At 34.6% G+C, this 23,563-nt stretch overlaps 3 protein-coding genes and 1 non-coding gene across 7 annotated transcripts; 2 read left to right on the top strand and 2 right to left on the bottom strand.

Moving 5' to 3' along the window:
* Positions 1-681: 681 nt before the first annotated feature.
* TRNAR-UCU lies at positions 682-754 on the bottom strand. The gene has a single exon. It is a non-coding gene; the product is annotated as a tRNA-Arg (tRNA).
* A 1,273-nt stretch (positions 755-2,027) lies between these two features.
* On the top strand, positions 2,028-8,088 carry LOC111806700 (cytochrome b5 domain-containing protein RLF-like). 4 transcript variants are annotated; one of them, XM_023692115.1, is made up of 6 exons: positions 2,028-2,438; positions 5,703-5,804; positions 5,957-6,329; positions 7,139-7,273; positions 7,733-7,783; positions 7,938-8,088. In XM_023692115.1, the coding sequence occupies exons 2-6, from the start codon at positions 5,772-5,774 to the stop codon at positions 8,033-8,035; spliced, it is 690 nt and encodes a 229-aa protein (XP_023547883.1). In that variant the 5' UTR covers positions 2,028-2,438; positions 5,703-5,771; the 3' UTR covers positions 8,036-8,088. The 4 variants fall into 4 exon arrangements, with proteins under 4 accessions (XP_023547883.1, XP_023547881.1, XP_023547879.1 ...); XM_023692113.1 differs by lacking the exon at positions 2,028-2,438 and adding an exon at positions 4,645-4,807 and having other exon boundaries at positions 5,706-5,804; XM_023692111.1 differs by lacking the exon at positions 2,028-2,438 and adding an exon at positions 4,646-4,807.
* A 635-nt stretch (positions 8,089-8,723) lies between these two features.
* LOC111806699 (putative disease resistance protein RGA3) lies at positions 8,724-13,225 on the top strand. Its single transcript, XM_023692110.1, has 2 exons — positions 8,724-12,433; positions 13,084-13,225. Exons 1-2 carry the CDS (start codon positions 9,067-9,069, stop codon positions 13,146-13,148), a joined length of 3,432 nt encoding a protein of 1,143 aa, XP_023547878.1. The 5' UTR covers positions 8,724-9,066; the 3' UTR covers positions 13,149-13,225.
* Positions 13,226-14,778: 1,553 nt separating this feature from the next.
* On the bottom strand, positions 14,779-19,688 carry LOC111806698 (protein OBERON 4-like). Its single transcript, XM_023692109.1, has 3 exons — positions 19,563-19,688; positions 16,048-19,451; positions 14,779-15,557 (listed from the first exon to the last, which is right to left on the bottom strand). Exons 2-3 carry the CDS (start codon positions 19,136-19,138, stop codon positions 14,998-15,000), a joined length of 3,651 nt encoding a protein of 1,216 aa, XP_023547877.1. The 5' UTR covers positions 19,139-19,451; positions 19,563-19,688; the 3' UTR covers positions 14,779-14,997.
* Between the last annotated feature and the right edge of the window lie 3,875 nt (positions 19,689-23,563).

Genomic DNA, 23,563 nt, shown 5'->3' with positions numbered 1-23,563 from the left:
GGATTCTAGAGGATGCTTCAATTCAAACTTCTCATTTAAGTCTTCCATTTCCGAATACTTACACAAACTTCCAATGCTAAAGGCTTCTGGAAGGAAACTGACCACACTTAGAAGGCATGTTACTGCTCATTCCTCAATGGCAGAGTGGACATTGTTCATTTTAGCCACAATCAATGTGGAATTTATAGCAAATTCATGCTCGATTCATCAAAGTATTGATAAAAACTTAAGTTTACACTAACACATTAAACTTAAACTTTTTAGCATAATTATCAACTTAACTTTAGCTTTCCGCTTGTAAATTCAACAGCAGACAGAAAGAGTATTCGCAATCAGCTCCAATCATTTCACAACCTCTTAATATTCTAAAATGCTCTAATCTTGGAGAGAAAACATTGAAAAAAGTACGAAAACCAAAAACAAAAACAGAAGATTCCATAAGATCAACCAACCTTAAGAGCAGTTCCCAGAGATTCTCCAGAACAGCCTCATCGAGAGCCTCCAACACAGCTTTGGGCCAAAAATTGAAACAAAGAACGCAAATGTCTTTTACGAACAGAACTTCTTCCCCTCCTTATCCCCCAAGGGTTACGTTTTAAATTTGTTGGGCTTTTAGATGGGCCAGGTGTATTAGGAGGCCCATAGATGGCCCAAAACAAAATTAAAAAAAAAACATATACTCACGCCTGGTGGGATTCGAACCCACAATCGTTTGATTAGAAGTCAAACGCCTTATCCATTAGGCCACAGGCGCTGTTGACATTCAATCTATCTTCAACATAAATTACTATTTATTAATCTTGAAAATGAGAAAATCATCAAATACTACAAATTTATAAAATGGATATTAATGGTGTTTTTTGTAATTAATTAAGTTGATACACTGACTCACAACGAGAACGTAAGAATCCCACATCCCTAAATTCACGTACGTGCGTCGATGCAAAGAAGCACACTAAGAAGTCGTATAAAAGCTAAGCTAATGGACGGAGCGCATTGTAGCTACAACAAAATGAAATTAATTTTCCCAGAAAAGTTGAACTACCAGTAGGCTTACATTTTAGATTGACACGCAAAGATTCTGTTGGATGATGGAAGTCCCACATCGGCTAATTTAGGTAATGATCATAAGTTCATAAGTGATGAATGCTAACTTCATTGGTATGAGACCTTTTGGAAAAATCCAAAGCAAAGTCATGAGAGCTGATGCTCAAAGTAATCATACCATTGTGGAGAGTCGTGTTCGTCTAACTGATTCATTTTGTATAGGGATTCATGCTCGGCCCTTGAACACTCGGTAGCACAACAGATATGGGTCAGACACTAGCAGTAGAAAGTCAATATTAGTCAAACGTTTATTGACACGTATGCACACTTATAAACACAATTTCAATTTTCATATGGTATAAAAATTATATATATAATATATTAAATGCATATTTTAATAAATGTATCCTTGTCATGTCTCGGTAATAAATGGAAATTTTCTTGTAATTATTTTGGACAGTGAGATATATTTATAAATATTTGTCGTAAATGGTAATTATTTTGTAATTATTTCGGACAGTAAAATATATTTATAAATTTTATTTTTTTTTGTAAATTGGAATTTGGTAATTATTTTGGATAATGAGATATATTTATAAATATTTGTTGTAAATGGTATAGCTGCGTAAATATCCATTTAAGTAATTTTAGATTTTTTTTTTCCCCTTTTTGAGTAAAAAGTAATTTTAGACTCGTTTACCATAAACCGTGGCTTAATTTTTTTTGGTTTGGTTTATAAAAATTAAATTTTTAAATATTATTTACACCAATAAATTTATTTTATTTGTTATATATTCTATATATTATTTTTTAAAAAACTCAAAATTTTTAAAATATATATATTATTTAAAAAAAAAATCTTAATAAAACAAAACTTTAATGTAAGTGTTTCTTTTTTAAAAAATAATGTAACTATTCCAACGGAGCACATCGCGAAGCCAGCTGTGCCTATAAATATCAAACCCTCGATTTTAATCTTCCATTTGTAACTATAAATTCTCTCTCTACCTCTTTTTTTCTCTCTCCATTTTTATGGACTTCCTTTGGGACGTATTCTAATTCTTCAATCGCCTCCTCCATCTCTCTCTCGAAGAGAGATCTGCTGCTCTGTTCAGGTTCCGATCGTTGCAGAGGTTTTTATTCGGTCGGTCGGTCGGCCAGCGTCTCCATGGGGAAGTTTGTCGAGATTCTCGACGCTGGCGTCAGGATTGTCGCCAGATTTCATTCGCATTGTCCTCAGACTGCTCGGATGTACTACCATCCGCCGGCTAACTCCAACGAAGGCCACCACTCCGACCGCCAGGAGTTTCGCCTTAGCGGCGGCGATGTTTCGTCTCATCAGATTGTTCCTTGCAGTGCCGCGGCCGCCGTTGTAGCCGTCAGCGCTGAGAGTACGGATTTCTTTCTTTACTCTGTTTGATTGTGATTGAAATGTTGAAGTTCTGAAATGCTCTTTAGGTTTCTCTTCGATCGAGAAAATAAAATTTGAAAAATAGTTTTCGATTTGTTTTTTTGCTCTGTTTTTGATTTTGATGATTTCATTCGCTGTGAGATGAGGACCGATCGTATCCTGTTTTCTTTTTAAGACGATGATTATCCAAATTGATGCACTAAAATATACCGATTTCCTGTCAAGTGTTCTTGTAATTGATATATATATACATAAATATATATTTTGTTATTTTTTTTTTCTCTCCCAGGAAAGTAGGCAAGAAATTGAGGGGAAAATGTTGATCTCGTTTGGTAATGTGAAAAAGAAAAGAAAAGAATCCGCAGCGAATCAGACTTTCCGTTGAAAGTTCGTAATTTAGTAATTTAATCTTACATTCTTCCCGTGACCTCCAAGAAAAAGTTAAATTACCATTTTTCGCGTTTATTTCATTTTTGGCCTTATAAAGGTGTTTTAACCAAAGTATAAGGATTGGATTGTAAATTTTAAAATGACAGGGACTTAAGTGAAAACTACAAATATTAAAATAATATTCTACCAAAAAAACACGTAATATTTTTATTTATTAGTTTGATTTTTATCCCTTGAAAATTTGAAAAAGTTTAATTGGGTATTGTTCAACTCTATGTCTAGAAACGGTTTCATGGAGTTGAGGGTAGTTTTGAAATTGTCAAAGTTACCTTAAAATATATTTTTAATCATATAACATCAACCTTACATTTGATTTGATTTTACACTTTTAAATATGATATTCATACTATCAAATTTCCGATTAAAAATATTTTTTGAAATGATTTTTAATTATTTCAAAATCATTTTCAAGAAATTTTAGAAGTTTTTCTTGTTTATTTTGAAATAAACTTTAACCTAAATCAATTATTATTTTCATCCAAAGATATTCTTCTAGATTTATAAGTTTTTTTTTTTTTTTTTTTTTTTTTTTTAATTAGCCCTTACTATTTAAAATTATTTATAATTAATTAGTCCTATCTTATAATATACTATATAAACTTAGGTTAATTAAGTCAAAATTTGTATTATTAAAATTTTCCAAATGACTGAAATTTACTTGTATTATTAAATTTTTTTACTTTATGCCCATTTCCAAGGCTTACTCAATATGAATATATGCCCATTTCCACCTAAAGTTTCTAGATGTTAGTTGACATTTTTCGTTGATGTTTTTTCTAGATGTTTGAATGGAATCAAAAGGAAATTAATTTAAAACTATATTTAAATAATTTTAAATTTTAGTAAATAAGTATTTAATAGAACAAATTTTGACAAATTTAAAAATGCACATGGCTATGTTGAATCTTAGGTTATATACATAGATACTAAGATTCATTAGGTTATATACGCAGATAATAAGATTTATTAGGTTATATATACAGATAATAAGATTTATTAGGTTATATACGCAGATACCATTAGGTTATACACGCACATACTAAGATTTATTAGGTTATATATACAGATAATAAGATTCATTAGGTTATATACGCAGATACCATTAGGTTATATACGTAGATACTAAGATTCATTAGGTTATATATACAGATAATAAGATTCATTAGGTTATATACGCAGATACCATTAGGTTATATACGCATATACTAAGATTCACTAGGTTGTGCACGCAGATACTAAGATTCACTAGGTTATACACGCAGATACTAAGATTCACTAAGTTATACACGCAGATACTAAGATAAGATTCATCAGGTTATACACGCAGATACTAAGATAAGATTCATCAGGTTATACACGCACATACTAAGATTCATTAGGTTATACACGCACATACTAAGATTCATTAGATACCAAGATTCATTACACTGGATTCTAGTTTCGGCCAAGTACTTTCTGACCAAGTTTTAAGGCTCAACCTGCCTCTACTCTCGGCTAAAGTTGAAGTTCAAATACAAAGCTGTTATCTCGTTTTATCTTCTTGATTTTCAATAAGACGCAAGGCTCTATTAAATATATTTTGATTTTTTTTTTATAGTATTTGAAATTAAATTTGAAATTGAAATTGAAATTCGAATTCGAATTAATCCAGGAATATTGCAATTTCAGTTAAATTTCTAATTTAGTTTCTATTTTATTTATAAGTTTCAAAATATTAAATGTTATTAATGTCACAGAAAAAATTTAAGGATTGTTTTAAGTCACAAGAATATTATGATCGTACTTAAAAGAAGATCAAATAAATAAAAGAAAACCCAACTATGATCCAGCACTCTCTCTTGACGAGATTGGGGAACTCACATTCCGTCCAGAAGCTTCGTCGTCACAGGATCGCCGGCTGTAAGTTGATGATTCTTTGCTTTCTTTAGGTTGTTTACGATTATGCATATACACGAAGACATTAATCTCCTTCTCAAGTTTCTTGAGATTTCTTCTGCCGCATTTCCATTGATTTCATCTTCCTAATTTCAAGTTTGAATGGTAAAGATAATGTGGCATTGCCTTTTCCTCTGCTTTCATTACCGATTCTTTTTTTTTCAAGCGATTCAGGTAGTTTTAACTTTGATGCCTTTTGTCTCTCTGTTTTGTTTTTCCTTCGTTCTGAATTCCTTCTTCATTCCTCTTCTGTGTTTTGGTTCTGAATCTCAACTAGTGTCATGCCTATTATTTCTCTTCTGATGTCGTGATTCCATCTTTTTTTTTTTTTTTGAATCGCGGATTATCATTTTCTTCTGTTTTATACAGTTAGACTATAGGACCGGACAATGCGGCAAAATTAGATTCAGAAATACGCTTTGAATCAATCACTGGACGATCTGTTTCAACTCGCACGGTGCAATTGTATAGTGCGAGTTTAACATCACTGTGTTAGTTCATGTTAGTTGTGTTTAGGTGATAAATTGGTGCTGTTCTCCACTAAAAAAGTTTTACCTCTTCATTCCTATGATAAATGTAAACTATCGATCTTGTTTCTTGATGGATGATCTTCGGAATATTCGTAGATTACTGCATTTCTTCGGTCTCCTTACCTTTACTTTCACAAGATAATGATAATATTTATATCCTTATTAGGGTAATATTAATTTATACAATGAGTCTAAATTTGCTGATTTCGAAATAAGTTCACTGACACTAGTTAAATAAATTGCATTCACTTTATTTGAAATATAGATCAAATGTAAATGGAAAATCATGTTCTATCTACTATCTATTGACTACGGGTATTGTAATGCAGCAGAACAATTTCTTGAAGTTTTGCTGTTGGATGAGAGAGGTTGCTTGAAATTTGGGACTAAATATTCAGATGGATTTTAATAATGACTTCACATTTTATCAGGCAAGTATACTTTTTATTCTATAAAATTAGGTCTTAAGTTTTTAACTCAATGACATGTTTTCTTCTTTCTATTGTTTCGCCATCTTCAGTTGGAAAAATGTTTGGTATCCAACGTAAGTTATACTACTGTTACTGTTATATGAATATAGTAGGTGGGTTTAGCTGAAAAGGATGATAAAGAGGCGAGGGATCTTGCATCAGAAATAGGCGATATTACCTTGAGGGATGAATTGGCGAATAACACCGTTAGTAGGACTCATGTCATTTTGAATGATAAACTATCGAATGATATCAATTCCAGAAAGCAGGCAACAGTTGGTTCTTTGGATTTCAATTGGTCTTCAAAACAATCAAGTACGTTGCCAACAGAAGAGGTGAGGAAAGATACTGGAAAGGTTGTGAAGAAATCAAAAAAACAAGGGATTGCTGTGCGTAAGCATGCAGTTCGAACAAAGGTTCCTTTTGAGAAGGGATATAGTCAAATGGATTGGCTTAAGCTTACTCGAACCCATCCTGATCTTGCAGGTATTTGTGAAACTGCCTTGCATTTTGATATTATGATTTGCTTGAGCCTATCTGGCAACTCTTTTATTCTTCTTGTTAAGACAATTGTCTATCTTTTAATTTGGTAAGCTCTTTTAACTTTGATGAAAACAACAATTTAATCCCTGAATTTAATTTGTAATATAGCTCTTGAAATTTAAAATTTATAACAATTTGGTCATTGAACTTTAGTATGTAACCTTCCAATCCCTATAATGAAAGAATTCATCATAATTGAGTGTTGGTTTTTATTCTTTGATGACTTGACCTTTATTGATCTACTTATGTTAGAAATATTAAAATTTTACAATATTTTTCATGATAGAGATTAAATTATTACCAAATTATTACCAACTTCTAAGATACATGGACTAAATCGTTACATACTAAAATTTATGGATCAAATTGTTACAAAATTGAATAGATAGGGATTAAAGCGTTAGAAACTTAAGTTTAGAGATTAAATTGTTATTTCTAAGTCTACGTGTAATCTTGCCCTCTGTTGATGTTTGTTTAGGCTGTTTTAGAGAGAAATTGTTTGCAGCTAGCTGGTGCTTGCCATGTTTAAGATTCAGAAAAGCTACTAAATATCTATTTTATCTAAATTATGAACTTCACAGAGGACACACTTGCCATTTTCTTTGTGCCTACATCAGAATCAATATGATTGTTATTATCTGTGTTGCAAAATCGGATCATTTTTGTTGTTTTCAGGGTTGTTAATGGTACTAATTTACCCCCTGAGAAATAATGCTAGTGATTTTGAACATTTGTTCATGACTGTGGATTAGAATTGAAAGGCCAGTCAAATAAAAGGCTTATCCCTATGAGCGAAGTTAAACAACATCAGAGTGAGGGCTCCATGTGGACTGTTCTGAGAGGTCGCGTGTACAATTTATCTCCTTATATGAAGTTTCACCCTGGAGGTATGGGCATCATGCAAATTTATTTTTTCCAAGTTAAAATATCTTTTTTTAGTGAATTTCCAATCCATCTGGTGAAGTAGCAAATGATTAGTTTGTAATGCATGTTATGGTGTCTCCTGTTCAAGAATTACCACTCTTGCATATATAGATTCTGCTAATATTTTATGTTCAATAAGATGGAAATTGGCAACATCATCATGTTATTCTATTCTTTGAAGGGTGATTAGTCTCCTTTATTCATGACCTAGGTAGATAGCTCATAAGAGACTAGCTTCTAGTTCTCTACTAATATATTCCTAATCCTGGCTCTGATTCTTTCATGTACTTTCTAGTTATTATTTGGGATAATTCTTGAAATGCATTTTTAAAATCATGATTGAGAGTTATTAGAGTACATCAAAGGCATGTTCTTGGGGGTAGACTTGAAGTAGTTGACCTTTTGACAAACTTCTTTATCAGGTACTGAAATACTCATGAAGGCAGTGGGAAAAGATTGTACATCTTTATTCGGTATCCTTGGAATTTTGTTTAGTTTTTTGTTAATAACGTCTATCTCGATGGAACAAACGTTGTTGCCATCTTTAATTTTTCGTGCAGCTTCCATCGGTTTATTTAACGAATTCTGAATTGGTAACAAAAAGTTGTGTCCTTAAACAACCTTCAGATAAATACCATGCTTGGGTGAATGCTGAATTTTTGCTGGAGGAGTGTCTGATCGGCACCTTGGATGATAGACATCGACGGTTCTATGGTATGCCTTGACCATGTCAAGATGCTATATTTTTTTTTTTGTTTTTTTTTTTTTTTTTTTTTTTTTTTTTNAGTTCCTCAGCACGACACAAACTCGGATGAAATTTTAACACTTATCGACCTTTAACGTTCAAGAGAACAATTTGTTCTTCATGTGGTTCTTGAGTTTTGGAATAAAACAAGTTTCTTTTCTTCAAAATTGTGAGATCTAGAGTGTAAGTACTACATGGGTTCATTTACGTTTCCACTGTCTAATGGACAATGATAATCAACGAAAATAGATAAAAATTAGGAAGCAAAGTCATATTTGGAAACGCTCTTAAAAAAGACAAACCAAAATGGACAAGTAATGCCATGAATTTTAAATTGAAAAATTTTGAATTCAAATTTTTAATAAAAATTTTCATAGATAATTCTATAGGATTAAAATTCAATCTCCAATACTGGTAAGAAAAAATAATAATTTTGAATTCAAATTTTCAATTTGATCTTCAAATGATTATAACACATAACACATATTTTTTACCGGACAGGTCAAATATCATATTTTTTAGGGTTTAGGGTTTAGGTCGAATATCATATTTAGGGTTTAGGTCGAATATCATATTTTTTAGGGTTTAGGTCGAATATCATAATTCATTGAAGACAATCTCGTATACTCCTGAGGACCTGAAAAATGAAAAAAAAAAATAAAAAAAAAAAAATAACTGGGAAAGCTCAAATTGAGTTTTAAGCATTGGTTCCAAAGTTAAAATTTGGGTATCCTTAGTCGCATTCTTGTCAGTTGCAAGTGGTGTTCACATTGTAATAAATCTTTGACCAAGTCCCCATCGTTTCTGTTTGTATGTCACATCATTATCCCTTGAGCTGTCCACAACAGATGGAAAAATTTTCAATCGTAGATGTTCATCCATTTTCATCCTAAACTTTACAAAATCTCAAACGTCGAACCCTTGAGCCCTGGTTTCGTTTTAGTTTTCAACTGGAAGTCAAATGGGTAGTCTTTAGTGTTCTTCAGATCTTACAAAGCAATTCTGTTTCCCATGACACCAATGGCTGAAGGAGTTCTGTTCAATCTAGCTGCGGATATCATTAAAAAACTAAGCTCTCTAGCTTCCCAACAACTTGGAATGCTATGGGGAGTGAAGGATGAGCTAACCGAACTCAGAAGCTCTGTTTCAGCCATCAAAGCTGTAGTTCTTGATGCAGAGGAGCGCCAAACTAAAAGTCACTTTTTGAAGGATTGGCTCGAGAAGTTGAAAGAAGCTCTTTATGATGCAGAAGATGTACTTGATGAAATCTCTTGTGAGGCTGTTCGTCGAGGAAGAAAAGCGAAGCAGGTAAGGATCTTCTTCTCTAGATATAACCCCATCGCATTTGACTATAAGATAACACGTCAAATAAAGAATGTTAGAGAGAGGTTGGAAGTGATTGCTGCTGAAAGAAAGAACTTTCATTTGACTGAAATCATTGGACAAAAGACTCAGCATGGTTCGTTTGATCAAATTCATATGGGGGCAGAGACTCACTCTTTTTCAAATAATGAAGAGGTGATCGGAAGGGATGATCATAAGAGAGTAATAAAAGATCTTTTACAAGATATGAATGTCAAAGACAATATTTCATTCATCGCAATAGTTGGAATGAGTGGAATAGGCAAGACAACACTGGCTAGATCCCTCTTCAATGATTCACAAGTATCACAATGTTTTGATCTAAAAATTTGGGTTTGGGTTTCTCAAAATTTTGAAGTGAAAATAGTAGTGGAGAAGATTATAGAATCCGCAACAAATAGCCGTCCTAATGTACATGGGATGGAATCTCTGCAAACCCAGCTTCAAAAAATGCTCCAAGGAAAGAAATATCTGTTGGTTATGGATGATATATGGAATGAAAGCGAACAAAAATGGTTCGAATTGAAAAACTTGTTGATGGGTGGTGCGAGAGGGAGTAAGATTATGATCACAAAGCGTGATAGTACACTAGCGGTAGAGATCTCAAACATGACGTCTTTAATCACTTTGAAGGGCCTATCAGAGAGTGATTCTTGGTCGTTGTTTAAAAAGGTGGCATTCATGGATGGTATAGAGCCAGAAAATCCGAAGTTGATACAATTAGGAAAAGAGATTTTGGTGAAGTGTGGAGGTGTTCCTCTTGTAATAAGGCATATAGGACGTCTGCTATACATAGAAAAATCTGAAGAAGAATGGATATCCTTCAAGAATAACCAACTTTTGGAAGTCATTCAACGGGATCACGACATGGCATCGATACTAAAATTGAGCTATAACCACCTTCCATCAAATTTAAAGCAATGTTTTGCTTATTCATCCTTGTTACTTAAATATAGGCTCATCCATAAAGATGAATTGATTCGACAATGGGTGGCTCAAGGTTTTGTCCAATCACTAAATGGGTGTAAATCCATGGAAGATACAGGAAATGACTATTTCATGGAATTGTGTTGGAGGTTCTTCTATGAAAATTTTAATGACGAGCATAACTTTGAGGATGATGTTTATATCCATGATGTGATGCATGATCTTGCTAGGATGGTAGCAGGAAACGAATATGTAGGTGGGAATCAGAATCATGATCATGTTGTTGGCGAAAGTACTCGCCATATCTTATTCGACCGTGAAATAGGAATATGGGAACATGTTCCATCCAAATTACGCAAGGCAAAAGGATTGAGAACCTTTATTTTATCCAATGATATCTTGGACAGGAAGAATCAGATGAATGAAGTTGTTTTAGATGAGCTCTTTTGCAGATTTTCACGTTTGCGAGTACTAGATTTAAAGTACTCAAATATTAAAAGGGTGCCAGATTCTATCAAAAGGCTTACACATCTTCGATATCTTGATCTATCTGGAAATTATATGAAATCACTCCCAAATTCTGTCACTGCATTGGTAAATCTGCAAACACTAAATCTAAAGCAATGTTATGCACTGAAGAAACTGCCAAGAGGGACTAGAAATCTGGTAAATCTTAGGCATCTTAATATATCTGATTCAACCCATCTAACCCATATGCCAGAAGGAATGGGAAAATTGACTTGTCTACAGACATTAAGTTCATTTGTGTTGGACAGTCATAGTCATAGGCTTGGGAGTAAGCTAATCGAACTGAATGGGCTGAACGATCTAAGAGGATCCTTAGAGATTATAGGTTTAGAGAATTTGAAGTTTACACCATCGGAAGCCAGTTTAGCAAACCTGAAAGAGAAAAAAGGTCTGCGACATTTGACACTGATATGGAAGAATCTGAGTGGGGATGAGCATAGATTCCAAGCTGATGAAGAAATATTAGCAGGGCTAGAACCAAATCCAGCCATTGAATCCTTTAGAATCTCAGGGTATTTTGGAGTCAAATTACCCAACTGGTTGTCCTTGTCCAGCCCACTTATGAAGCTAACTCGCATTATGATCGTGAATTGCAAGAGACTGCAAAATCTACCTCAGATCCAGCACCTTCCTGCTCTCAAGTCTCTATACTTAGTGAACTTAACATCTCTCAAATTCATAGACAACACTGATCCATACTCATCAGCACTGTTTTTTCCATCTCTAGAAAGTCTATGTTTAATGGATATGCCTAATTTGGAAGCATGGTGGGAAAGGGAATCAATGGTGGAAGAGGAATTCCTTCCAACGTTTCCATGTCTAACTATACTATCAATCTCCAACTGTCCGAAGCTAGCTACCATGCCAGGACACCCACCTTTAACAGATATTACATTAGACGGTGTTGGTCTACAGATGATGAGTAGCATACGAAGCAGTTCAAATTCCTCTCCATCTTCGAGTTTGAAAAGTCTAGAACTCAAAGGAATCGAGGATCTACAAAATTTATCACACAAACTACGACAAAATCTCAATTCATTGAAATTTCTGTATATAACAGAATGCGAAAATTTGGTGAACTCACTCTTTGACGATACGCGTAGTAGTAGTAGTACCTCGACCAGGAATTATACAGAGCTTGGAGATGCTATGCAATGGAAATTCCTTCATAATCTGAAATTCTTACGTCTTGAGAATCTCCCGAAGCTAGTGTCGCTGCCAATCGAGGTCCAGCATTGGACTGTCCTGAAATTTCTGATAATATCAAAATGCCCTAATTTCAGCAGCTTACCGGAATGGATTGGCGAGCTGGTTTCACTTCAGGAGCTGGAGATTCTTGAGTGTCCAAAATTAAAATCACTGCCGGAGGGAATTCGGGAACTCAAAGCTTTGAATCACCTCCGCATTGCGGGTTGCCGGGAATTGGAAGAAAGATGCAGAGAGGGCGGCGAGGATTGGCCTAAGATTGCACATGTCCCCCATTTTTGGCGGTTCCTTTCGTACTACAAAAGATACGAAAATGCCGCCGACTTCAACACTCAGCAACCATCTCTTTCTTCAGGTACATCTTTATATATTTATTTATATATTATTTACCCGAAAATATCTAGTTTAGGGTTTAGGGTTTAGAACTACAGACGACAAAAGTATGGTAAGTTCAAAGATTCTACGGTTTGAGCATGTATAAGATCAAATCGGGATTCATTTCGTGACCACCGTAGATGACAAAAGTACATTAGGGTTAGAGAATCTCGAGTACGATCGGCAAACTGAGTATAGGGTCAAAGTGTGGACTCATTTTGAGACCGATGTAGATGTCAAAAGTACATGTAAGGTAAAAAAATCTGGTCTTATCGGGTATGGGATCAAACCATGAATTCGTTTTAAAATCTCCAACTAGTCGTAAGTTTCAAAAGTTCCGAATCATGGGAAGTCAATATACATTCTTCACTTTTCTCTTTACTTGCTCCTCTGTGTCTCCGACCTAACTTATGTTTGAAAGCTTAGGTTCTATCAGTCACAAAGTTTAGATTTATGTCTCATAACGTCGTTAATTTCATAAGACTCTTACATGTTAGGGACCTATTAAACATACAATTCTTATAAAATCGATGAACTTTTGAAAGTTACTAATCAGAAAGTTTAAAGAGTAAATTTATAAATTAACCGATTTAACATGCGTATCGATATCTTTTGTTGTGTCGTGTTTAGGATCGGAAGCAAAGCGCGGGATATGGAGGAAAATGAAAGTGTACTTAATCACCAAGAGAGGGTAAAGATGTTACCTTCGCATCAGCATCCAATGGTGGCTTCACTTCTTTGCCAATCTTATTGATTGCGTAAGTTCTTAGGGTTGTTGCTCATAAATTAATATTACCTTTAATTTGATACTAAGGTGTGAAAACCTTTCTCTAAAAACTTCGAGGGAAACCTCAAAAGGGAAAGTCCAACGAGGACATTATTTACTAGCGGTGGGCTTGAACTATTACAAATGGTAAAAAGATCAGGTGGTGTGCGGTGTGCGAGCGAGGACGTTGGGCCCGAAAAGCCCATAAAGTAAAGTAGGAGGGAAAGTTACTTCTAAGTTAACCTTTCACTAGTGGTTGAAGGTTCAATTCTTGTCCAAAACTGCCTTGCCAATCTTTAGATCACAAGCAAAGTTACCTTTATTTCCCATCACCCAATTGACTCAAGTGACTAGAAAGCTTCAATATCCACAATAATCTTCACCATCCATCACTTCAACTAATGTTCAGCATAAAAACAATAGCAGCTTGATGCCAGAATGAGCTGAAAGATGAACATGAATCACAACAAAACTGAAGTGAATCCCTTCACTCATAGTTTATTGATGCTGCAAACGAAGTGGTTCCCCACACTTTCGCTGCACGACGAACACGATGAACTTTCGAAGTATGGAAGATGGCCTCCTGCTATAACTGTTTATCAGTGGCCATAATAATAATCTTCTGCAATAATATCATACCAATTTCCAGCATGTTCATAGGCTTAAAAGTATTGCACGATGAACACAATGAACACGACGAACTTTCGAAGCACGCAAGATGGCCTCCTGCTACAACTGTTCCTCAGTGGGCACAATAATAATCTTCTACAATAATATCATACCAATTTCCAGCATGTTCATAGGGTTAAAATTATTGACTGTAACAATCCACACCCATACAGGTATCAATCCAATAATAATTATATATTCAAAAGATCTAAGAGGGAAAAATAATTGAAGTTGGTTTAGTTTGACCAAAGCAGGTTTCTCTTGTTCCTATAAAGATAAAAGGACTCGACCTTGAAGTTGGATTTGTTGCAGTAATTGAAGCTGCATGGTGGGGGAAGTCTACGGAATTAATATCTATATGTATATCTGTTCTTTCCCAGTGCCTATCGACATCAGCATAGACAAATTGTCGCCAAATTTCTAGAAGTCAATAATGATGGCTTAAAATTGAAAGAGCAACTTGCAGTCTATAACCCACAACTTTCCTAACGAAAACCACTTCAGAATTGTAACATTAAGCTTTATAATGTGTAAATAAAGATGACAACAATATAAGACAAATTCAGACCTCTTGATCGTCGTCGTAAGACAGCTTTGCAGCATGATATGGAAGCTTCGAGCTCGAGCGCTGGGGTGTATCGTCTGCTTCAAATAAGAAAAGAGAAGTACATGAGAACAGCAAATAAACATGAATTCTAAGAAGTTTCAGGCTCCCACATTACTAAAATAACAAGTTTTCAACCTTACACAGGTGGTAGTCCATCTCATTTGTTTCTTTCGAGCGACATCCAAAATGACAACTTCGACGTTAATAAAAGTCCCGAAAGTTAATCTTCATCTGTGAACACACAGCTCCAGAACAACGCTTTGAGATATAGTTGGGTTACAAGTGACGAAAACCCGATTAAAATTCTTTCGGATTGCTTTCATAGATGGCATTGTTTATACATGAACAAATGCTGTTGAAGTCGCTGTACAGACTTTAGTTAGCAGTACAAAAATAGAGGGTAGAACCTAGAAGAACTAATACGATGGATTGAAAATATATAAGCCTATAAATTTGAAATACTTCCAACGAGATGAGGCAGAAAGAATCCCAGTTATACCAATCACACTGGGAGGTTCCGTTTTGTAGCATCCATTTTCAAAAGGAGATCTCTAATATCTGCCTCCATCCGTACCTTCAAGCTAGAGTATTCTCGATGAGCTCTTTCTAGAGCGTGGAGTTCCTCGATTTTCTGTTTGCGAATATCATCAGCTTCTGTCAAACGCAACTTGGCAATTCTACTTGTGTACTCTTCATCTATTTTCTTGTTTTTTGCAATAGCAATGCGCTTTAAACCTTCTGCTTCTCTTCTAGCATCGTCCGCTCGTGCTTGAAACATTTTGGCCTCGGCAAGTTTTATTCTAACTATACTGTCCAGTTCATCAAAAAGGGGCTCCCTGTGAGAACTTAGCTGCAATTCTGGCTCCATTACTCGTTTGTCGCTCCGTTCATAGTTTAGACTAGGAAGAGCATTCGCGGATCTTTCCATTTGGGGGACTTTTTCAGAATATATGGATTTCAACCATGGAGCTTCCTGACATGATCCTGAAACTACGTTGCTGCTTTTTGATGGATCCTTTCCAGCTTGAAGTGGTGTCTTGCCTAACTTAGGGAAATCAGCGCCTGAAATCACACATGAAACAGAAAAAAAAGTGAAAATTAGCAACATTCCGTTTCACAGATTGCTTCTAGTCACTACTACAAGTACATATAGTTCCAAATTTCCAATACTAAGCAACCGACACTCGGTCAACTATCACGGAACATTCCTGCAAAAGAACAGACAGTCTCACAATGAAACCCATATGCCAATCTGCTACAAAAGGCTTCAATGCTAGAGCAATCAAATCAAGAGGGCGTGCTGCAGAGAAAATAAAAGTACTTCCATGATGGCATATCCCAATATCTCTCGATTCATATCGATGGCTCGGAGGCATATTGTCTCAGAAAATAAAGGAAGGATTCACAGGATATGGAACAATGGCAAGATAAATTCTCACACTTCCAACATACTAACCAAGCATTATACAGAATAAGACTATTTCAATGTGTCCGTGGATATCATTGTCAATTTCAACGCATAACATGAACAACAAAAATGGATTTAGCTTACCAGAAATGAAAGCCATAATATGAGTGTACACCTCAGGAAGCTTCGACTTATTGGCTAATCTTGCCAGCATATGGTCAACAAGTTCATGAAGTTGTTTCCCTCTCACGTCTTTGCTAGCAGAAAAAATTCTTTTAACATATTCAAGTTCCCTGGAGAAAGTTTCAGCCGTCCAATCTTTAGCAAAATTTTGGAAAACCTCCTTCACAAACCCGAACATCTCTGAAGGATGATCACAGGCAACACAATGAAACTGCATTTCAGTTGCTCCATGGTCCCCCATCGCACTAGGACCGTTTCTAATGTAAGATTCACGTAAGGCGCAATCCGCATGGCACCAATGAAGACAAACATCACAGCCAACCCAACTACATGTATTAGATGCCATATCGAATTTTGAACAAACGAGACACATACAAGCACTGCAAAATCCATTTTTCGGTGCACAAACTTTACAATCACACTCATCCACAGGCAAAAGATTCCTGCATGTCATATTTTTGCATCTTAAGTTTAGAAAGATCTCGGCTAAGTCGGACGATCCAACAGCACTTGTGTCCTTAAGGAAATCTGGTAGACCAGTTTTTAGGCCAACCAAGATTTCCAACTGTACTCGATGGCATTTAAGAAGCATATCCATTGTGATGTTCGACTTATTTTGCAGTGCTTTCTGGATAGCATATAATTGACCACGTTTGTCTGCATCGGACAAGATATTACAAATAATTGCTCTCAGATGTTCTATGAACTGACCTGTCATCTCATTAAATCTCTTAGACATTTCATCCACTGGTTCAGTAATTAGTCTGGCAACTACGGCTTCAATAAGAAGCTTTTCCTGTTCCTTCAAACTACCAGTTCTATATAAACTACCACTGCTCTCTTTCACTGTTCTCTTCTTTTCCAAATTAATAGCTAATCCACCATCATGAGATCCTACCCTTAGAGAAGACGATCTATTGTCATCGTTGGACTTTGAATTACCGACCAAATGTTTATGAAAGCTTAATTGTCTATCCAGTCCACTAACAACTTTTGAGCTTTCTTCCTCACATGCAGGGCGACCCAGAATGGTTTGAACGTTTGAAATACCATGTGATGATTGAGATGGTTGAATGCAGCCATTGCTGTTCATCAAAAAATTTTGGTATAAGGGAAGTTCCTTCGACTTAGACTCATTTTGTGACTGTCCCACCCAAGCTCCTTGAGAAGCCTGATCAATTCCCTGAAATATTGGACGACTTCCAACAGATTGTTCAAAGTTGTCCATTGAATTCTGATTCATAGAACAGCTTGGGTTGTGAAAGAAAGAGTGAGACCCTGAGAAAGACATTGACGGGGCAAATCCATCCGAATTAGTGCCAAAAGTGTTACTAAGAGACTGGACACTTCTTCCTCGACTTGGGGAACTGGGTGCTGCAACTGGATCGCCAGTAGCACCAATAGGTAACAAAACATTTGGTAAGCTTAGAGAAAGATCAAAGGGCTCGAGCATGAGCTTTTGGTCCCTCTGCCTACTATCACCAGATTCATCCAGTTTCTCGACTTTTCTAACGGGAGATCTTGTGAACAACTCAAACCCCCTGGTACTTGGCCCTTCCATATCACTGTCCCTACAGATTTCAGTAGCACCATGTTCTCTGTCTATCCATGCTCCATCTTCTGCAGAATATGCAGCATGGGAGCTTGAAGAACAAACAGCCACACTTTTTCCTTTATCTCTAAAATTTTGAGTCAGTGCCTCGGTAATTTTTGTTCTCACGCCGTCCGATGATTCATTTTCTACCTCTTTATCTGCATCATCAAAATCGCTAGTCTTAATTTCAAGATCAATGTCCTTGCTTTCCTTGCATTTCTCATCCAAGTGAACCGAAGTCCCTAAAGAGTCCTTTTCATCTGCTCCATTACGTCGTTCTCTTTCATCAACTAAACTGTCTTCCAACTTGTCACCTTCATCAGCCATGACATCGAGTTCATCCTTAGTACAACTCCTCAAATTATTCGATACATTCCGACTCTCTGATAAACCAGCTTCATCGCTGCAAGCTTCGTTTTCTTTAGTCACATCCATGCCATTATCCAACAATTCAGCCTCTCCTACAACACTATCTTTCTGATCTTGAACTTGATTCTCACTTTTAATCTCCCCCTGATCATTATCAGATTCCAAATGCTTTATTGCTGCCAATTTATCTTCACTCTCAGGAAATGATTCAGCTTCACATCCAATTTCGGATTGGGGCTCAGGTTCGAGTTCAACATTCAGTTCAGGTTCAGGTGCAAGTGCAGGTTCTGCATCGGGATCAGGCTCTAATTCTCCTTCCTCCATTTCACTGTTATTCCCACTTTCAACCTGCAGATCCTCCTCCTTCTTCACCTCCACGCTCTTCGATTGCTCGCTCTCCGAGTCCTTCGACCATGTTGGTGACTTGGACTTCGATTCTTGGGCTCTCACACCCCTTGAAACCAAACTAGGTGAGGCTCTTAACTTAGATTGCTCACTACTTGAATCTTTAGACAGAGACGGTGATTTCACATCCCTCAATCCCTTGGGAGAATTCCTCGCACTCCCTCTCTCTTCCAATCCTCCAACACCCCCACCTCTGCTTCTTGCTCCCTCATCAACTTCTTTATTCCAACTCCCAAATCTCCGCCAAGAAGATACACTACCTTCTCTCCCAGACCTGTCCCGCTCTGATCGAAACCCTTTAGGGTACTCTCTGCGAGACCCAGAGTAGCTTTCCGACCTGCGAGGCGCAATACGATCTCCTCCACCTCCACCTCCACCGCCACTACTACCAGCATAGCCCCTACTCTCTCCACTTTCCCGAAACCGATCGAATCCTTTTCGCCGATCAAACCCCTCAAAGTCATAATCTGATCGCTTACGCGCCAGCCTCAAACCTTCCCGATCCTCATCCCCTGATCGATCCCGATAATATCTACCAGACGAAGACGACAGATTCTTCCGTATAGCCTCGGATTTATGATAAAATACTCGATGTGAAGACGATGACCGACTCAACACAAGATCCTTACCCGGATTTTTCTCCGCGTACGAGTCGAGATCGTCGCAAGATTTCAACCTCTTCATTTCAAAATCAAATAAATAGCAACAACAACAACAACAACAACCAGGATAAAGAAATCCCACGTAAAGAAGATTACACTACAAACTTCATAAACCTCCGCCGGTAATCCATATGAAGATAATGTCCCAAGAGCTAGGGCTTCAGAGAACCCTAGCCTCAAAACCCAAGAGGTACAAGGAGCAAACAGAATGAGTACAGAACCATAGAATCAGTTACCACAAAAAGGTTGGACAAATGGAAGATAGCAGTGGGTGGGGGAGATGACCAGCGACGGCGACGGCGACGGCGAAAAAGACGGATTTGAGAAGCGACAAGCTGGAAAAATAGGAAAAGGGAGAATTCATCATCAGGTTTAAAGCGGAGTCCAAAGTAGTCAACGAAGTATAATAGCTTTTAAGCAGAGAAAAGAGAGAGAGAGTTTGATACGCAAAGTGGTCCGAAGAATTTGCAATATTTTAGTGTGTGAAAATGGGACTGTTCTTGTTTCTCTCTGCTTCGACAATAGCGGAAGACGGCAACAAAATCCAGACAGCGGAAACGAAGATAGCGGTGCACCCGAATGCTTCATTTTCTTCTTTAAGCCTCTTTTATACAAAGCCATTTTTAAAAAAAAAAAATTAATTAATAATTTATTTATCTCAACACTAAAATTGGTTCAAATTTCTCATAGGATTTTTTTTTAAGTTAAAAAATATATAAAATTACAAATTTTGTCCGTAAACTTTATATTATTCTGTAGACCTTTAAATTTCGATTTTTTTAAATACTTTAATTACATATAACTAATTCCTATAAATATTTAATAGATTTTAAAAAAATATAATAAAATATAATTCTATTAAAAAAAATCATGAAAAATTGATAGTTTGTTTCAGAATTTAGTGCAACTTATTTGTATGTGTTTAAATTTAGTGCAACTTATTTCTAGTTTAAATTATGGAATATATGATATTTATAATCATTTAATATTTGAAGAATATATTAGTTAAGGAATATATCTTATATATTATAATCCGTTAAATTTGATTTATAATATATTTTATTTTATTCTCTAGATTTAGGTTGTTTATATTTTCTGTATAGTATTAGTTAGTATTTTGTATCTTATTTAAAGGTTATAAATATCAATAAGAATCTTTTGATCCTAATTCTATTTCATTGTTTGTTAAGTAATAATATTTTTATATCGTGTCAAGTTTGAACTTTTAAATATTAAATTTTAAAATTAGGTGTAATAAATTTTAAAGTTATTTTTTTTTTATTAAATTAAATATAAAATTTCCTCTTTATTCTATAAACAAAAAAAAAAACAAAACAAAACAAAAATTTACCAAGAGTTAAACCGACTAACACATTTTAATCTAACTTCGAACGAAAATGGACGAGAATAATGTATGTTGGATGATGAAAGTCCCACTTCGGCTATTTTAGGGAATGATCATGGATTTATAATTAAAGAATATTTTAGTATAAGGCATTTTGAGGAAGCTCAAAGCAAAACCATGAGAGCTTATGTTCAAAATGTACAATATAATACCATTGTAGAGAGTCATGTTCATCTAACATGGTATTAGAGTCATGCCCTAAAACTTAGTCGTGTCAGTAAGATTGACAAATCCTCAAATGTAACAAATCATATCATAGTGGAGAGTCGTGTTCATCTAATATGGTATTAGAATTATACCTTAAAACGTAGTCATACCAATAAGATTGGTAAATTGTCAAACAAAGGAATCCAAAAGAAAAGGAGAAGGCCAAGAATTAATAAAACGGATCGTAATAGTTAATATAACTATAAATAATATCACATAAAAGATTTGATACACATAAGTTAACGTTAATTGATAACTATAAATAATTTTGGTGATTTATCTTTAATAAGATAATATATTTTCTAAAATTATAATTATTTCAAAGTTGAATGTTTTTTTTTTTTTTTTTTTACAACTAATATTTTCAAAATTCAAATTTTCAGAAAGATAAATCCTAAATTAGCTAAATTAAATATTTAACGTTCCGTTTAATTCATAAATTCACTGCATGTGAGATCAACTTTTGAAGACGCGATCGTAGCCGTTCACGTGGCAAATCAAACATCAGATGTAAGATTGTCAGTGTTGGCTTTGACGGATGCACGCTCTCTTTGAATGTCGTCTCTGACTCTGACATTTAAAAAATAATGTAATTTGACTTTTCAATTTGGAAAATTTGTCAGCCGTCGGATGGACGAGGGCCCAACTTTTGTACCTGATCGGTCAAGATCACATGCCACGTGTACGGCAAGGGACAGCCCCTCGTTCAAATATCAGATAAAAAGTTTTATCTTTTATTTTGAATGGCTTGGCATATTACCAAAAGGTCAATCTAATTTCTAAACCACATAAATTATAAATATATAAATATATAAATATTTTTTTTTAGTCTATGGTGGTTCCAGCGTTTATGGGTTGAGCTTGATAATGAAATTTATTTAATTAAAATAATTTTTAGTTCGTACTTTTTTTAAGTTGAAAATATAATGTATTAATTATATTTTATTTGAATAATTAAATTATTCAAATGTTTCAACAATATACTTCAATTTAATATATATATATATATATATATATATATAATTTTAGATGAAAATCATTAATATTTTACTTTAAGAATACGTTTAAGAGTGTTTCAAAAATACAATTGAACTTTTACGAGTCTCGTTAAAAAAAAACTTAAAAATTGCCATAAAATCTTAAAANATTATAATTATTTCAAAGTTGAATGTTTTTTTTTATTTTTTTATTTTTTAATTTTTGGCTCATTTCANGTAACAACTAATATTTTCAAAATTCAAATTTTCAGAAAGATAAATCCTAAATTAGCTAAATTAAATATTTAACGTTCCGTTTAATTCATAAATTCACTGCATGTGAGATCAACTTTTGAAGACGCGATCGTAGCCGTTCACGTGGCAAATCAAACATCAGATGTAAGATTGTCAGTGTTGGCTTTGACGGATGCACGCTCTCTTTGAATGTCGTCTCTGACTCTGACATTTAAAAAATAATGTAATTTGACTTTTCAATTTGGAAAATTTGTCAGCCGTCGGATGGACGAGGGCCCAACTTTTGTACCTGATCGGTCAAGATCACATGCCACGTGTACGGCAAGGGACAGCCCCTCGTTCAAATATCAGATAAAAAGTTTTATCTTTTATTTTGAATGGCTTGGCATATTACCAAAAGGTCAATCTAATTTCTAAACCACATAAATTATAAATATATAAATATATAAATATTTTTTTTTAGTCTATGGTGGTTCCAGCGTTTATGGGTTGAGCTTGATAATGAAATTTATTTAATTAAAATAATTTTTAGTTCGTACTTTTTTTAAGTTGAAAATATAATGTATTAATTATATTTTATTTGAATAATTAAATTATTCAAATGTTTCAACAATATACTTCAATTTAATATATATATATATATATATATATATATAATTTTAGATGAAAATCATTAATATTTTACTTTAAGAATACGTTTAAGAGTGTTTCAAAAATACAATTGAACTTTTACGAGTCTCGTTAAAAAAAAACTTAAAAATTGCCATAAAATCTTAAAAAACATATTTAAACTTTTTTTAAAAGTTCATAAATACTTTTACTGTTAATACCACGTTTCAAAAAATATTCACGAACTTCTCATGATAACATTAAACGTTTATAGATAATCTATGAGCTGTCGATAGACGATTTTCGTTTTTATATTGATGGTAAAAAAATTGAACTTTTTTTATAAAGTTAAATAGTATTACTGTATATATATATATATATTAAACATATTAATTACTCACCATAAATGTATTTTAATTTATTTTTTTATATAAAATGGTGGAAGAATATTAATGAAACTTTTTAAATCTTAAATGTATTTTTTAAACACAGTACTACATATCAAACAATAGTTATCCAGGGTGGAACGAGACTACGAGTTTAACTAAGTTACCTCTAATAAATGAACAATATTTAAGAGAATACATTCGATTCGTCGTGCTTTACGTCCAATCAACGTCGGGTACGACCTTCAACCTAAAGTTGGACGTGCTCTGTAAACAATTTGCCTTTATATCGATAGTTCCCTTCAAATATTTCAATGTTTTATACTATGAATCGATTCTAGCCAGTGCATGAATTGACTTACCATACTTCAAAAATACAATATTTGGCGAATCTTTCATATTGTTCTTTATCTTTTACTCCATATTTTGCAATTTTGGTCTTACACCCTTAAAACGTTGGGAAACACGTACAGAGCTCCTATAACTCCCTCCGACTCGTGGTTGGGAAGTAAGGGTCGGAGAAGGACAATAACTCGTTTTTAAAACCAACACGACGAGAGAGGCGGATGGAAAAGAGGAGAAAGCTCTCTATTCCTAGTTTTCTTGTA

The sequence above is a fragment of the Cucurbita pepo genome, chromosome LG12, assembly GCF_002806865.2.
Source record: "Cucurbita pepo subsp. pepo cultivar mu-cu-16 chromosome LG12, ASM280686v2, whole genome shotgun sequence".
NCBI classification, from domain to species: domain Eukaryota; kingdom Viridiplantae; phylum Streptophyta; class Magnoliopsida; order Cucurbitales; family Cucurbitaceae; genus Cucurbita; species Cucurbita pepo.
Note: the sequence above shows the minus strand (reverse complement) of the source record. Positions and strands in the feature narration are given on the sequence as shown.